The 17,342-nt window shown below is 43.3% G+C and overlaps 1 protein-coding gene across 7 annotated transcripts in view; it reads right to left on the bottom strand.

Annotated features, from left to right (window-relative positions):
• ARHGEF11 (Rho guanine nucleotide exchange factor 11) overlaps positions 1-17,342 on the bottom strand; it is a 115,337-nt gene that overhangs the window by 25,805 nt on the left and 72,190 nt on the right. For 6 of the 7 annotated variants that reach the window (XM_045861680.1, XM_045861678.1, XM_045861684.1 and 3 more), the window contains exons 8-15: positions 13,254-13,373; positions 11,566-11,611; positions 10,888-10,964; positions 7,041-7,178; positions 3,941-4,015; positions 3,619-3,720; positions 2,188-2,286; positions 1,034-1,076 (exon numbers count right to left, since the gene is read on the bottom strand). In XM_045861680.1, coding sequence (XP_045717636.1) covers positions 1,034-1,076; positions 2,188-2,286; positions 3,619-3,720; positions 3,941-4,015; positions 7,041-7,178; positions 10,888-10,964; positions 11,566-11,611; positions 13,254-13,373 — 700 coding nt within the window. The remainder of the gene's footprint in view (positions 1-1,033; positions 1,077-2,187; positions 2,287-3,618; positions 3,721-3,940; positions 4,016-7,040; positions 7,179-10,887; positions 10,965-11,565; positions 11,612-13,253; positions 13,374-17,342) is intronic. The other variant, XM_045861685.1, reaches the window with a different exon arrangement.

The following is a 17,342-nucleotide window of genomic DNA, read 5'->3' as shown; positions in this document are numbered from 1 at the left end:
GTTAGCAAAAGAAGTGGAGGCGTGGACCTAGCAGGCACTCCTGAAATCAGGACTAAAATCCTGATGTTCAAGTTCCAAGGCAAGGACAAGAACATTTCCTGGAAGTTCTACACTTCATTAAGCAGAGAAATAACAAAGCCCCTCTCTTGGGCTGTGTCCGGATGCAGACAACGAAGTGCATGACTCTGAAAGGCTCATGCTCCTCCTATATCCCAGGCCAACTCACAAGCACCTCACATAAAACCGAAATCAAATCTGCACCAGACACTGGATGCTGGCTCTTCTGCCCCTGCATCTAGCTTCACGCAGCTATGGCCAAGTTCCTGGCAGTGGTGGCTTCCAGTCTGATTTTGAGAAATCTCTGCTCAACCTCTTGCCTGTGTCTATGAGCTGTGTCACCCTTTCTCCAAAGACAACTTTGAACTTCTGTCTTCTACAAAGCTGGGTGGGATATGCCTCTCAGGCTGACACCCCTTTACACTCTTCTCTCAGTGTGAAGAGCTGAAGAGCTCCCTCAGCTCTTCTCCTGGAGACTGGAGAACAGGAAAGAAGTGCTTACTTAGTTTACTCTGGGCTACCTGCTGTCACCATTAGTTGAGGAACTTAAAACCACCCCAGTGGTTCCAACTCTGCAGATGGGGTGGAGTGAGACCCTAGTTTCTATGCTTTTTTTTTTCTCCTTAAAAAGAGAGTTTCTCAGGTGATTCTGATGACTGACCGGGATTAGGAATCTCTCACTGCATACAGTTTCCTCTTTGTATAAATGACCTGAGGTCCAGAAAAGTCACATGGAAGGTAGGCAGAAATAAGCCCAGGTATCCTAACCTAGCTGTGTCTTCCTGTGACAAGCTCCACCAGACAGAGAGCTCCCAGGCAGGGCCTGTCCTGTTTGTGTCAGGAGTTCTGGAGGAACTGTCCCTATTTTCCCTATTAGAAGACAGCTGCCTGAGGACAGGGACTATGCCCCTCTGTTCTGTAGCCTCCTAAGCATCCGGGGCAAGACAGGAACTAACTGACCGATGAGACAACTTACCAATTTCAGCCTGTAATGTCTCTGGGACCTTCACTCTGAGCGGCTAGAAAAGAGAAGAGTGGGGTCAGAAGTAGTGAGGTCACATAGCCCAGGGAACATGGGAGACAGCGCTGCCTTCTCTCCCTTTCCCCTATATCTACCCGACCCTCCTCTCACCTCTCCCCAACCTGTACACCTGAATTTTGGGCTAGAGTTTTTGAGAAATGGAATCTGAGGATGCAGAGCGAGCTGGGACATGCAGTTTCTCTGCTCTTATTTCAAGGACATCAGGATACATGAAATGGATTTTCCAAAAAGTGGACTGGTGCTAATTTAGCAGCAAGGGAGAAACCTTTCCTAGGCTATTTGGTGGACTTCCCTTCTCTGCATTGCCAAGAGAAATTGGTCTTATGTTACCAAGTCTCCCAGTGAGCATGGTGCTCTGGCTTGTGCTCTGAGTACCTGACACCTGGGTACTGGGGTTGTTCTGTAACAGCCAACAGGGAACAACTGGCAGCTCTAACCTCCTTAATCAAAACTCATTTAAGGGGCAAAAAAAAATTTTTGAGGAAAAATAGTTCATTTTACAATCTCATTAGTCCTAGTAGCTTACTGAAAGATGAATAAGTCGTTCTGGAATTGGTTTAGTTGACCAGAAAAAGTCTAGGATGGAAACTGCCTTTTGTAGGCAGAGGAGCTGCTACCAGTGGGATCCTGCCACACGGGGGGGGTGGGGGGGGGTGGGCGGGGGGTGCTATGCCCAGATGCAGTGCTCATCTGCCCCCATTCTCTGGGCTGTCTGTCCTTCTGCTGGGTTCTGCCTGTGTGCACTCAAGAGCAAGTCAGGCTGGCCCATCTGATGTCTCTGAGCCTCTTTCTTGGTCCCAAGGATGGGTGAGGCGGGAAGGGCTGGGGGCCAGGGCACTGATTCAGGGGAGAGTCACTCGGAGAGAGGCAATTTGTATTCCACTTTGGCGCATGTGGGACAGAAGAGGTTCAGAGAGCAGATCAGCCCTTAGAGAGCAGAGCTAGAACAGAACCTGGGTGTCCCAATCTGTCAGCCGGCACTTCTCTTCCAGAACTTGCCTGCTTTCATCAGGAATGTTTTGTTTTTCCTGTTTCTGAGTGGTCCAAAGAGTATAATAAAGTTGTAATCCAATCCATGACTGCCTTACCGCATTTTTTTCTAGGAAAATATTCCAGATGTCTTTTCCCAAGCTTCGGGATTCCTTGGAGTTTGTCTGCTGATAAACTTCTGCACACAAATAAAAAAGCTAGAAGAGAGAACAATGGATTAGAGCAGTGGTCCTCAACTAGGAGGGACTTTGCCCCACGAGCAAACAACTGGAAAAGTCTGGAGACACCTGTAGGGGTGCTACTGTTGTCTAGTGGGTGGAGTCCAGTGACGTGGCTAAATATCCTATAATGAACATGACTGCTGCCCCACAGCCAACAATTCTGTAGCTCAGAACGTCAGCGCTGAGGTTGAGAAACACCAGCTCAGGGTGTTTCAAAAGCCTATGGTAAACAGTCCCACCCCTGCCTTTGCATGCGCCTGGGCACACAACACACTCAGTCAGCACAACTGCCTCAACTCTGTATCCTTTCCACACTGGATGCTTTGTGCCTCGTACTTGTTCACAAATGGTTTTTTAAGGATCATGCTTTAAGCAAAATATAACCAGAAACATTGAAATAAAGAACAAACTGACAATAACCAGAGGGGTGGGGAGGGAGGGATAATGGGGGAAAATTGGGGAAGGTCCATCAAGGAACATGTGTAAAGGACACATGGACAAAGCCAAAGGAGGTATGTTCAAGGGTGGAGGCAGGGATGGGTGGGGTGGAGGGCCATGGTGGGGTGAGAATGGAGACAACTGCACTTGAATGACAATTAAAAAGAAAAAGGGTCACGCTTTATTTGTCTGTGATAGATGTGCCTTGTCTTAATTTAGGAATGCTGCTGAGATGCCAGCACTTGGGATTTATGCACAGGTGTTCAGTGAATACCTATTGAGCAAATGGATGCTGACTCTGGCTTCTAATAGTGGTATTGCCAGAAAGAAAAAACCAGCAGTCAACGCCTTGGGTATGAAGTTTACTTCTAAGATCACAACATCAACCTCTCTATTCCATCTTTCCAAGCAGCTGAGTAGAAGGACAGCAACTGGTAAGGCTGCTGGCTCGGAGCACTAACCCAGGGTACTCCGGCCCCTGCCACCCACCATCCTTCTTGTCATCACCTTCATATACAAGGCCCTTTGTGTCTTGCTTCTCTGCCGAGCTATCCTGTAGTTACACTGTATATTCCCAAGGGCCATTCTCAACACTCCAGTCACTCTGTACTCACTTTCATTCAAAAACCTCTAGAAGACCATCTCTTCCAAGCAGACCAATAATGAGTTTTCCTGGCCTTGCTCTTCCTGCTCCTCTCTATGTTATTGATGTACTTAGCAGTGAAGACTCCCTTCCACTGAAGTTTCATTTCATTTTCTGTTTTTATCTATGGCCTTGAGACGCCCATCTGTGCTATACAGCAGGGCCAGAGGTCATACATTTGTCAAGCACAAGCAGGCACTCAATCAAGACTGACACTCCTGACTTACCAGTGGGCTCGGATCCGCCTGAGAGAAGATGTAACGTAGAAAAACCCCCAGGTGAGCTGGCCGTGACTTAAGTTTCTCAAGATCCTGGAATATGATGTCACTCTGGAAAGCAGAAGGATGAGACGGGCTGGGGGACACAGAGGCAGGGTACAGCAGCGGGGCCTGCTCTGGCTTAGTGCCCATGTTCTCGGCCTCCCAGGGTTTCTAAGCTGTGGCTCCCTCCTCCATGCTCCCTCCCAGCTAATGTAGTCAAACTACTTCTAGTTAAGAGCAGCTGGTATGACAGAAGAATGATGAAAGGAGAAAACCAGGAAACCGTTACCTCGTTGTTGAAATAACCTGGGTCATAATCTTCCTCTGGGCCAATAATTAAAGGCTTTGGGCTTTGATCTACACCCTGGGGGAGAGAGTCAGGTTGTAGAGATGAGAAGTTACAATACAGGGGATCCAACCCTCCTGATGAAGCCTGTTTAGTGACAGCACAGCACTGACAGGAAAAACCACACATGTCTAGCAAACACTGTCATCTACTACCACCCCCAAATCTCAGAAAACAGAAAATATATTTTCCACTTGCAGGAAGTCGACTGCATTTGGGTGGGGCAGAGCAGCCCGGTCACGTGACACACAAAGATGGGAAGTGAGGGAAAGTGCTCTCTTCCTGTTTGTGAAAGAACTGGGGAGGGGGTGTCAGGCAACTAAATGAGAATCTAGAGCTCCTATTGGGTGAGGGCGTTGCTGTTCTCCTAAACAGCCACCCCCACACAGAACACACCCCCTCCAAGTCTAGAGGCCACCACAGTGCCACTCTGCAGCTACTATGTTCAGTGAGCACTAGCAGCTGGACCTAGCGGGAGGGCCTATCAGTCCATCTCTACCTCCTTGAGCAAAAGGGGAAGGAGCTGAGCTTTCTCCAACACCATTTTCATCATTTCCCTTGTCTATTCTAAAATCTAAACTTCTTAGATTGGCTTTTCTTTCTTTCCCCCTTATGCCAATTTTAATAACCTAGCTCTAACTGGTATGCCATCACTATTAGGTATCACGAGAGATTTCAAATTGCATAAACTTTTCAGATGCTGCAACAGACAAGCCTTTCTCCTACAAGTTCCTTGGGTTTTCAAAGTTTTTCTACCAATTCTGTTTTTCACTCAATTTAACCTATCTCATCTCCAGTGACTCCTCAACAAGGGCTCTGCTTCTGAAACCCACCTAGATTTCTTATGCCTCCTCTTTCCCGGCCTAAGATAGTAAGCCTTAATCCACGTGTCCATGGGTTTTTCCTGACAGTTCCTCCTTGTCACTCCCCATGCACTTTTGTTCTCCTGCATATGTATATGGACTCTATCCCAACAATCACTGAGTCAAAGAATGTGCAAGACCCAGAAGATGCCTTAGAGACAATAGTCTAGCACTCATTTATAAATGAAAAGGTGAGGCCCAGAGAGACTGAACGGCATGCAGAAAGTTGCAGAGTCAAGGTGCTGTATTTGTGTATCTCAGAGTTATCTGAGAATCCCTGCCTCTCTCTTGGGGGTCAAGGATCCCCAGGGGATCCATGATCTACCTGGCTCTCTGGCAAAACCTGAAAGCACTAGGTTGTTGCTTGTTTGGGGGAGGATTCTTTCCTTTAAGTCTTTACAACTATACAGTTTTTCTGATTACAAAAGCAGAATATGCTTACTGTTAAAAAGTCAAACATTTCAGAATTATGTAACAGAATGTGAGAGTTCCCTTGGGTCCCATGCTCCTGCTGCTGACAGTCTCATGGATAGTATAGGTTTCTCCTATGCTAACATTTATTATTAAGAAACTGAAAGTATACTTTGTTCCTATCACTCAAAAATAGCAATTTAAATAGTTTTCAGAAGGTGAACAGATTCAGTAGGAAAAAATGGACCTCAAGACTGATTACCCTACACCTGCTCCTATTAGCCACCCACCTTAAAACTTTCCTTAAGGAGAGAATGTGCATCCGACCTCCCTTGGGATGCAAACTTGGTCCAATGGAGTGGGCATGGACCAAGCAATCAGAGTGGCTAGGAGAGGAGCAGGCCTGCACTGGGGCTCAGGAAAACTAAGTGCTAGTGTGATGTTCTGATTAACAAGTTGAGTTCTTGAACAGTCCCTTAGCCTTTATTTGCCTTAGGTGAATCACTTACAAATGAAGATATTAATGCTTACTTCCTTTCCTGATGGGGAAAATTAAGTGAGATGTTTTGTCTTAAAGGATATAGCACAGCAGACGGTGTCCTGGGCACTTTAATACATGGTAGGTTCATTTTCCCACCTTTTTTCTTCCATGAGCTAAAAGTAACCAAATTCTATCCTATGGGTAAAACAGGAGCGTTAAATAGTGTGTGAAACTGGTTTTAATTTAAGGGAATGACAGAACTCCTTTAAAATAAATTGAAGTTTAAAAAAGCAAGTTAGCTTAAAGAAAAATATTACGTAACATTATATAGTTGGCATGAAAATATGGAAAAAATCATTATGGTAGTAGCAGGCGAATTTTAAGAGACATCGTTTTACAAAATTTAGAGTCCTCTTTCCTGTGTCTCTAACAGGTAGTGATTTAGCTTCTGCCAGAGCAACGAGCAATTCCCTGGTTCTGAAGTCAGTCCATTCCACTGTCAGACAGCCCAGATTCCTTGTAAGCTTTTTGCACTGAAACCTGTCTTCCTGAAATATTCCCTGAACCCAGTTCTACTCTTCAAAGCAGTGGCTTTTCAGTCAGGTTCTGCAGAACCTTAGGGCTCCAGGCAAGTGCTTCTGAGGATGGGGAAGGTTGATCAGGAAAGGTCTCAGGGTTCCCAAGCTTTTGTTCTCTACATTAGGGTGTCAAATAGTAAGATTATATTTACAAAAAAGACTCTTCTAAAGAAAGAGAAAACTGTAAATCAGTATTCTGGAGAAACAATAAATAAACATATTTCCTGTTTTATATAGATATTAAAAGATCACCTATCTGCTCCTTAGACATAACTTCCCTACAGATGTATTCACTGACTTTTCTTTCTTTTTTTAATTTTAAAAGAGTTTATTTATTTATTGTTAGAGACAGGGGAAGGGAAGGAGAGGGAGAGACACATTAATGTGTGGTTGCCTCTCGTGCGCCCCCTGCTGGGGACCTGGCCTGCAACCCAGGCATGTGCCAGGACTGGGAATTGAAATGCACCCTTTTGGTTCACAGGCTCAGGTTCAATCCACTGAGCTACACCAGCCAGGGTTCATTGACTTTTCACATAGAACTGAGATAGTCTTCCTTTCATGTAGCTACTGATACCATGTTCTTTCTTTACTATTTATTCTTTAGGTAAGTGTCTATTTCAAAACAGGGGTTTAGTTTGATCATTCAAGACTATGTGACCCAATTCTGAAAAAGGGAAAGGAAGATTGAAGGGTGGCTTTGAATCACTCACCTGGTCGCTGGTGGGGGGGCCTGGTGTGTCCGAGCCCTGCCACCTATGGTGCTGGGCCACCCTGGCCATGATCACAGGGGAGGTTCGAGGACTGTCTAGTCCAGGGTCTGACAGTACTGAGTTCCGATTTATCAATGACTAAAGGAACAAAGAATTCTGTGAGAAGGAAACTCATCCAGAAGACCCTCAGGGCTCAGCTCACTTGGTGGTAATAGCCATACTCATCAACTAATATAAATTCAGTACTCAGTCTGTAACTGGTACTGTATTAACCTCGACTACATAGAACCTCATTTAATTCTCACTATAGTCATTTGAGGGAGATACTATTGTTCCTCCTACTTTTCATACAAGGATACTAACATCTGGAGCAGTTACAAAACTTGCTGAATGTCAAATAGCTGCTAATGTGGTACTGCCTGGATTCAACCCAGAAGTCTCATCCCATAGTCATGGCTCTTGTCACTAAGCTATGATGCCTCCCAGATGTCGAGCCCTCAAGATAATGTTAACGGTAGGTTATTTAGGCTCCTCTGCTCCCTTCTTGATGTCTTTCCCACATATTGATCATTTCTTTTTAAAAAAATTTTTTTAGTTTTTATTTTTAAAAAGATTTTATTTTTTTTTTAGAGAGAGGGGAAAGGGGGGAAAAAGAAAGGGAGAGGAAACGCCAATGTATGAGAGAAACATCGATTGGTTGCCTCTTGCATGCCCCAACCGGGGACCTGGCTCACAATCTAGGCATGTTCCTTGACTGAAAATCGAACTGGTGACCTTTTGGTTTGCAGGCTGGCAGTCAACACACTGAGTCACATTGGCCAGGGCCTACATACTGATCATTTCACTTACATGCATCACCTTCTTCCAAATGGACAGGAGCAGTAAGGAAATAAAATTTCAACTTTAATTTAAAATTAGGTTCTAAACATATTTTAAATGATGGATTCACATGTTTAATTAACCTGGTTAGGTATATATTTTGCTAAAATCTTTTTTTTTTTTGCAAAGATGATGTTTTCATTTTGAACAATTCGCAATTACTGATACTTCATTAGCAGTTTTGAAATGGTGTTTGGTAACTGCAAAAATACTATATACTAGGTGTAAAACTTTGTAAAATTCTTTTGAAATATGTTTATATGGTAATATGCTAACATAGCTAAGATTCCTTTTTTCTTACTCAGTATTTTATTTTATTTTTTTAATATATTTTATTGATTATGCTATTACAGTTGTCCCATTACCCCCTCTTCATTCCCCTCCACCCTCTCCCACCCACATTTCCCCCCTTTAGTTCATGTCCATGTGTCATAAGTTCTTTAGCTTCTACATTTCCCATACTATTCTTGTCCTCCCCCTGTCTATTTTCTCCCTACTGTCTATGCTACTTATTCTCTGCACTTTTTTCCCCCTCTCCTCCTCCCACTCCCCTGTTGCTATTCCTCCATGTGATCTCCATTTCTGTGGTTCTGTTCCTGTTCTAGTTGTTTGCTTAGTTTGCTTTTGTTTTAGGTGTGGTTGTTAATAACTGTGAGTTTGCCATCTTTTTACTGTTCCTATTTTTTATCTTCTTTTTCTTAGATAAGTCCCTTTAACATTTCATATAATAATGGATTGGTGATGATGAACTCCTTTAACTTGACCTTATCTAGAAGCACTTTATCTGCCCTTCCATTCTAAATGAAAGCTTTGTTGGATAGAGCAATCTTGGATGTAGGTCCTTGCCTTTCATGACTTGGAATACTTCTTTCCAGCCCTTTCTTGCCTGTAAGGTCTGTTTTGAGAAATCAGCTGACAGTCTGATGGGAACTCCTTTGTAGGTTACTGTCTCCTTATCTCTTGCTGCTTCTATGATTCTCTCCATTTTAATCTTGGGTAATGTAACGATGATGTGCCCTGGTATATGCCTCCTTGAGTCCAACTTCTTTGGGACTCTGAGCTTCCTGGACTTCCTGGAAGTCTATTTCCTTTGTCAGAATGGGAAGTTCTCCTTTAATTATTTGTTCAAATATGTTTTCCACTTCTTGCTATTCCTCTTCTCCTTCTGGTACCCCTATAATTCAGATGTTGGAACGTTTCAAGATGTCCTGGAGGTTCCCAAGCGTCTTATTTTTTTGAATTGTTTCTTCATTTTTTTCTGATTGTATGTTTTTTTCTTCCTTCTGGTCCACTCCATTGATCTGAGACCCAGTTGTCTTTCTATCACTGTTGATTCCCTGTGCATTTTTCTTCATTTCACTTAGTGTAGCCTTCGTTTTTTCATCTAATTTGTGACCAAAATCAACCAATTCTGTGAGCATCCTGATCACCAGTGCTTTGAACTGTGCATCTGATAGGCTGGCTATCTCTTGGTTGCTTAAAAGTATGTATGAGGGGCAGAGCCTTAGGTGTTCACCAGGGCAGGGCAACCCAGTTGCTGGGTTGTGACACTGTATGTGGGGGTGGGGTCCGAGAGGGAACAATGGCGCTCACTCCGCTCTCTGTGGGATTTCAGTCCCCTCTGCAGCTTCCCACAAGCATTTTGGGCTCTTCTGGTGCTGGTTCCTGGGTGGGTGGGCTTGTGTATGTTCTAGGACCCTGTGGGTCTCTCCAACGAGCTCTCCTGTGAGGCTGGGAGTCTCTCCTGGCACCTCAACCTCCACAGGTGTTTTCAATCAGAGCTTTTAGGCTTTATTTCCCGGTGATGGGGCCCTGGGTTGCGCGGTCTGTCTCGCTGCCAGTTTTCACCTGGTTTATCTGTGCATAAATGTGACTACAGACAGCCAGCTGCCTTACATGCCTCACTGGGTCTGCTCATTGCCTCCTCGTGCCCAAGCCTGGGGTCTGCTGGCTGCCGCTTTTGCCCTGCACTCTCTGGTCTGCCAGCCACCGCTTTTTCCTGCCACGACCCCTCTCAGCTGGCCACTGACTCCACCCCTCTTATGGGTCTGGATGAATGGTTGTTGGAACTTCTGTACAGTTCAATTTTCTGTCTGTTCTGGCTGTTTTTTTGTTTCTAAATTTTTGTTGTCCTTAATTTTGGTTGTGCAAGGAGGCACAGTGTGTCCACCTATGCATCCATCTTGGCTGGAAGTCTGTATTTTGCTAATATCTTTACTATTTCTTTCATTCACTTGTCTTTTTATACTGTAAGTTCATACTTGCAGTTCATATATGCAAACTGAGAACACCTGGAAGAGAGAACCTTTGAGGCCGAAACTGGAACTCCTTTGCCCTGACCGGTGTGGCTCAGTGGGTTGGACATTGTCCCACAAACCAAAAGGTTGGTAGTTTGATTCCTGGTCAGCGCACATGCCTGGGTTGTGGCCAGGTCCCTGGCTGGGCCTGTGCAAGAGGCAACTGATCCATGTTTCCTCCCTCTCTTTCTCCCTTCCTTCCCCTCTCTCTAATAATAAAGAAATAATTTTTTTTTAAAGAGAAATCCTTTGACCACCCCAGAAAAGATGAACTGGTGAAGTACAAGAAGATCTGTCAGAGAAAGAGAGACTGCTGCTTCTTAGCAGACAGGGTTCACAGTATTAATCAAAGATGAGTTACTCAAAGCCAGGCAGAAATGTGTTTTTGGTCAAGCAACAGTTAATGCCATGGCCTTTCTCTCCATCCTACTTTTTATATAATAGAGTTATGATGAAATAGAAGCCAGATTTGATCTTGCATGTAGGATGTGTTTGAAACCTCCTTTTTGGAACCCAGAGCAGACTGACTAAAATCCTTGTAATTGGAACTATAGAAACAATCCACGACAGGCCAGAGGCCTTTGCAACAGGTGAGCAGCAGAACCATTAGGTGCTAGAGAAGGGACACTAAACCTACATTTTTAAACAGGCTTGTTCCTGCTGACACTCACCTCACTGAGGGAAGGGAAGCGTTCTGTCCCAGAGTCCAAGCCACTGTCCCCATCCTGTGAATCCAGAGAAAGTCGGCCTGACAAGAAAAGAACTTACTCAGTAAGGAGGGCTGTGGTCTGGGGAAAGGGAGAACCTTAATCTGGGAACCTGTACACAGAGCAGAAAAGCAAAGCTGCCACCCTCCTTTATTTCCCAATTTTCCTTTGCCTCTCTTATCTCATGACCCCTTGGGTCACAGGCTTTACCTACCTGTACACCTGTGCTACCCAGACCATGTCATCTCCTGAAATAACACTTCATATCTCTGTTTCACAGGTCTTAGCCCTCACCTCATTTGCAACTCTCCCTGATTCCCATCCATTTTCTCTTGCAACAGTATTGCTTGAGCTCCTAAAAGTGCCAGGTGCTTAGGCAAGTTGGTATGTGGACCATCATCACTACAGTCTCTCCCTGGCACTTAGGTACCCAGTGCTACTGGCTATATACTCATTTCTACTGAAAGAGTGGTATCCAATTTCCCTGTGCTCTGGTACTGCTTTCTTTCATTACTCTACTTCCCTGAGGCAGGCACTATATATTTTCTTTCCCTGGATCTACCTCATGGAGAAGGGACAACAAATAAAAAAACCTGGACTAGGGACGTGCCAGAGAAAAAAGGGGTGGTGGGAGGGACTCACCTTCTGATGATCTCTGGCTGGTGTCACCATGTAGTGTAAGTATATCCTAAAAAAGAAACGTCCAAAGGTTGAGGAAATTCTATTAACCTCTCTCCTACTGTTTCCTTCCTCCGATCAACCCTTCCCTCAGTCTCAGCAGATATGTGCTTACAATTAGTGGTCTCTTCTACTTTATTGCCTTAAAAATGCCCAGCTACAAGAGCTAGTGCTTCATTTGTACACTTTCAGGAGGATGGTGACCCCTAATGGTAGAAGAGAGCTTTACCATCAGAAAAATTCCAAAAATTCACTTGATTTATAACCATGACCTCAAAACATCTATTCCCTTAGTTGGGCTGGACACAGAAAGAACTTCCTATCAAGGGGTACGAAATCTCAAGCAGATGACTGAGGGAACATGTGGAAGTTCCATCTCTAAAGATATCTGAAGTGCTGGCCTAGGGCTGCTGACCAGCCAATGCAGAGAGCATTGTATTAACAGTGCTTCACTGTTCATAAAGCCCTCTTTTCTACATCGCATTTAGTCTTTCAACAATTCTGAGGCAGGTACGGAGCTTTCATGTTATAATGAGGAAACAGAAGCCCAGAGATCTTAAGTAACCTGCCCAAGCTACACAGCAGATAAACTATAAAGCCATGGTTGCATTCAGACCTCCTGATTCCAGGTGGAGTGCTTCAGACTCCACCTCACAGAGCACATGGGTGCATAGGCCCTGTGCTGAGGGCACACTCTAACTCCCACAATAATGCTGTCAGGCAGATCCTCTCGTGATCTCCATTTCATAAATGAGGCCACCAAGGCCCCCAGGGATTAAGTAACTTGCCCAAGAGTCTTAAAGCTGGTGAGCACTGGAACTGAGATGTGAATCCAGATGGTATAAGTCCAGAACCTGAGCTCCTATCAACCATGTGACACTGAGAAGTCCTTTAGGAAATAAAACAGCTTAAGTTTGATTAACCTGTGTTTCCCAGACCCTTTTGATCTGGATGCTCTAAAAGAGAAAGTGGATAATCTTCAAATAATTTCTATTGGTTTTGGCAAATATTATTCTTGCAGATCTTAAAGTTTCTGCAAAGTTACTTCCTATATACCCAAAGAATTAAAGGCTGCTAGAGATAAGCGAGACTCTACTAAGAGAAAACTCCCTCCCTGACTAGAATAGATAAGCACCATCCCCTCTCTGGAATATTCCACAAAGTGTGGTTAGCTGCTGCTATAGAAACGTCTCAACTGACTGGGCATCCTTTACTTAGCCTGACTTTTAAAAGTACTTGTATTTCTTTGAGAAGACCTGAGGAATGAGCAGTGAAAAAAGCTACCAGATGAATACTGAGTGAAATCAGTGTAGGAATATGTATTGGCTATGAGGAAATTACCCAGAAGGAGATGGATAATTAGGAGACTAAAGCCAACAGCAATTTATTTCCTATTTATTTCTTTCCATTCCAACGGTAAGATCCTGAAAGGCCTTTTCCTTTATGTCTCAAGTGTCAGGATGGTGCTCAGTCTCTTTAGCCCTAAATAAAAAACGGTAAACTTTTATTTCTTTGTTATATACTAAACACTTACTAGCTCAGCCTTGGGGTCCTTGCATGACTCAGGAAGCCTTCTGCCCTAGTTTTCTCACTAATTCCACCCAGTCCACCTGCAGGGTACCCATTCTAGAGCTATACCTGCTATCACTCACCACTAAGCCACCAGTCTCCTGCTGGATCTTCAGCTGTAACTGAGTGACTCGCCGCCGGGCACCTTCGATCTGCTCTTCTAGCAGACTGGCGGGGTTCCGGCTATACACCTCACAGATACGCTGGGGAGGGTGAGGACAAGGTGGAAGGGAAAAGGCAGAAGGGGTGGTTAGTAGAGAATGGATGACTCACGAGTAAGGGGGATAAACAGTTATCCTAAAAGAAAGGGGATAGAGATCTCTGCATTCTAGTAGATGCACATTATTTCACCATCAGTTTGAGCAGAAAAAAGTATAAATGGTGAGAACCAGAACACATGCTGCAACTGGAGAAAGAAGACATAACACAAAGGCCCATCCTACTCTGACCCATTCTCGAAAGGCTGGCTTAATTCCCACATCCTAAATAAGGTCTTCTTTGACTACTCCTCAAGTGTGAAATATTTATGTGACTGTCCAGATCAGCACACAGAAAGGTGCCAAAGAGGAAACTCACACAGTGAGAAGCAGCTGAGATGAGTGGGACGTGTGGATGAGGGAAGCCACCACAGGTCTCCCCAGCCCATAGACGGGAAGCAGTCCGACACTTATCGAGCACTCCTCGCAGCACATGGGAGTGCGGCACACACATGTAGAGCTTAGACTTTGCAGTCTGGGAGTCCTGGCTTTGAATTCTGGTACCTCCACTTACTAGCTGTGTAGACCTGGGCAAGCTTTAGTTTGTCCTCGTAGACAAAAGTGCCTGGAGATGACAGTACCTGCCTCTGGGGAGAGCTGAGCTATAAGGTCTGAATAAGATTGTGGATGTAAAGTGCTTAGCAGAGTGTCTGGTGCTTAATTACATGACTGAATATGGCCAGGTATTATTATTTCGCTACAAAAGGAAATACTCAGTAGAGCTGGCTGGTTAAATAGTTAAATAAAGACTCTGAGTGCATATATTCTCTAAGCTCACCTGGGGCCTCACTGCTATCTGCCAGCCTTTTTTTTTTTTTTTTCCCCAACAAATTCCTCACACGACTTTTTTTCATTTTCTCCAGGTCTAGCCCAGCAAGCCTTCAACCCTTTTCTCAGCAAAAAATGTCATCTTGTAAGAACTTCCCAACTTTTTTCACTTCAAAACATTTGCAGCCAACCCTCCCTGATGCAGTAGAGAAAAACTATGTATACAAATCTTTTACAAAGTTAATGCCTCCAATTGCCTCAGGCTCTTCTTAGGCACTACTCATGTATCTTCAAAGTCTCCTTCCAATGGTTCTTTCTCAAGTTTCCAGTGCTAAAAACAAACCACTACAAAACCCTGTCCATCAACTCATGTTCTTCATGCCACTGCCCCAGTTTTCTTCTTCCTCTCACAGCCCCGTATATCAAAGCAGCGCAGCCATCTGCACTTACAGCCCCATACTGCTTTGCCTTTCTCTCACTCCTCCATCTAGCTCCTCCCTGTTATCTCAGACAGATACCCTTTTAAAGAATAAAATGGACTAATTGCCAAGTCCAATGGTTTCTTCTAGGTCTGCTTCAAAATGCTGCCCTCTTGACTTCCTAACTCTACACAACCTTGGGTCTCCTCACACTCCTCCCCCAACTGTACCTTTACCCCTGCCTCCTCTCTCACATTCCACCCTCAGCTTTCCTTTTTTTTCCTGCACTGGTACCCTAGGTGCTATCATCTAGTTGGCAATTTCAACTACCACCTTTGTGCTGAGGATACCCGGATGCACATTTCAACCCCGTCTTGTCTCCTGAGGTTCAGCCCTGGTACCTCCATACACTCTGTGATGGTCTTTTGATCTGAATATCCCAGGGGCACCTAAAACTCAGCACACCCAAACACGACCTTCATTTCTTTCCCCTAAACCCTGTTCCTCTTCCTCTCTCATTCCATCACCATCTATCCAGGCATCGAAATTCAGGGCTATCTTTTATTCTCTTTTCCTTTACCTCCTCCTTCCAGTTGATAAGTTCTACTGATAATGCCTTCTGAGATGTCTCCCATTGTTATTCCCAACTTTCTGTTCTTACTAAACCTGTCATCATTTCCTACCTATTTCAATAGCTTCCTGGATGATTTCCTTACGTGTTAATCCACTTAACACACTTTTCTAAAGAACACTGCTTTGAAGATATGTATACTCCCAACTCACAAACCCTTTGATCAATTCCCACTGTCTTCAGAATAAACTCCAAGCTCATCAAGGCCCAAAGCACTTTCCAGAGTGAAACGGACTGATCCTAACTCAACTGTCACCTCGTGAAGACTTCTCTGACCACTGCATAATCAATTATTCCTTCTTTTGGGCTTCCATGGAATTAAAAAATTTATTTTAAAAACTATCGCTGACATATAAATCATTAACAAACTTCACCATTTTCAAGTGTGTAATTCAGTGGTTTTTAGTATATTCATAGAGTTGCTTCTTTCATTTAGTATAGTGTTCTCAGGGTTTTTCCATGTGATAGCATGCATTACTACTTCATTCCTTTTTATTGCTAAATAATATATACCACTGTGTGGATATATTGGGTTGGCCAAAAAGTCTGTATGTTTTTTTCTGTAAAATAAACAACACATGTTTTATTTTCACCAATAACTTTATTGATTTGACTATTTTGAGTATGTTGGCTCTCTCTCATGTGGTGTAACATTGATTGTTCTCAATTAACGTCTCGATTTGATTGCTATCAACTTGTGCTAGTCTACCTGATCAAGGAACACTGTCGAGCGAGAAATCTCCACCATGAAACTTCTTCACAAACCACTTCTGACACGTTTGATTAGTCACAGCACCTTCTCCATACACTGCACAAATCTATTTTTTGCACTTCAATTGTATTTTTACCTTTCTTGAAATAACAAACATAATATGCTGAAAATATTGCATATTTTCTTCCATTTTCCATATTAAAATGGCTACACAAAAATTCATAAATTTTTATAAGTTTAAAAAAAAATGCACGCTGAAATGACAGGTATCATGATACAATCTAACAAAATTACTTTGAAAGAAGTTAAAGAAAACTAAGTGTTAACCGAGCCATCTTAAGGAAAAAAACAAATGAACTTTCTGGCCAACCTGATACCACTTTTTGTTTATCTATTCAACAGTTGATGAATATTTGGGTTGTTTCCACTTTTTGGCTGTTGTGACTGATGCTATTATGAAGGCTCACGTATGGGTTTTTGTTTGAACTTGCTTTCAGTTCTCTTTGGTATATACCTAGGAGTGGAACTGATCATCTTATTCCCGTGTTTCTCTGTTTAATATTTTGAGGAACTGCCAAACTTTACCACAGTAGCTATATTTTATATTTTCACCACCAATGGTTGGAATAGATTAGGACTGTGGATATGTATATAAAATATAAACAAATATTTTTCTGATTTCTTCACATTCTCACCAACAACTGTTACTTTCTGTTATTTTGGCTATAACCACCCTAGTGGGTGTGGAGTGGTATCTCTTGTAGTTTTGATGTGCGTTTCCCTAATGACTAATGATACTGAGCAGCTTTTCCTGTGCTTATTGGTTGTTTATCTTCTTTATTGGACCGTCTATTCACATCCTTTGCTAACTTTGAAATTGGGTTGTCTTTTTATAGTTGAGTTTTAAGAGCCTTTTACACATGCTGGTACTAGACCCTTATCAGATATATGAGTTGCACATTTTTATTTTAAGATTTTATTTATTTTTAGAGAGAGGGGAAAGGAAGGATAAAGAAAGGAAGAGAAACATCAACTTGAGAGAGAAACATCAATTGGCCATCCCTTGCATGCCCTTGACTGGGAACCTGGCCTGCAGTCGAGGCATGTGAATCAAATTAGCAAGCTTTCAGTTTGCAGGATGATGTCCGACCCACTGAGCCACACCAGCCAGGGCTGAGTTGTAAATCTTTTCTCCTATTCTGTGAGTTGTCTTTTTACTTTGATAGCATCCTACTTATCTTTTTTTTTTTTGGTTGTTCGTGCTTTTGGTGTCATATTCAACAAACTATTGCCTTATAAAAAGTCATAAAGATTTAAACCCGTGTTTTGTTGTAAGAGTTTTTACAGTTTTTTAAAAAATATATTTTATTAAAAAACGTATATTT

This window comes from Phyllostomus hastatus, unplaced genomic scaffold, assembly GCF_019186645.2.
Source record: "Phyllostomus hastatus isolate PE091 unplaced genomic scaffold, TTU_PhHast_1.1 phas_scaffold_216, whole genome shotgun sequence".
Lineage (NCBI taxonomy): Eukaryota > Metazoa > Chordata > Mammalia > Chiroptera > Phyllostomidae > Phyllostomus > Phyllostomus hastatus.
The sequence above is the reverse complement of the archived record's forward strand: the minus strand, read 5'-3'. Positions and strand labels throughout refer to the sequence as shown.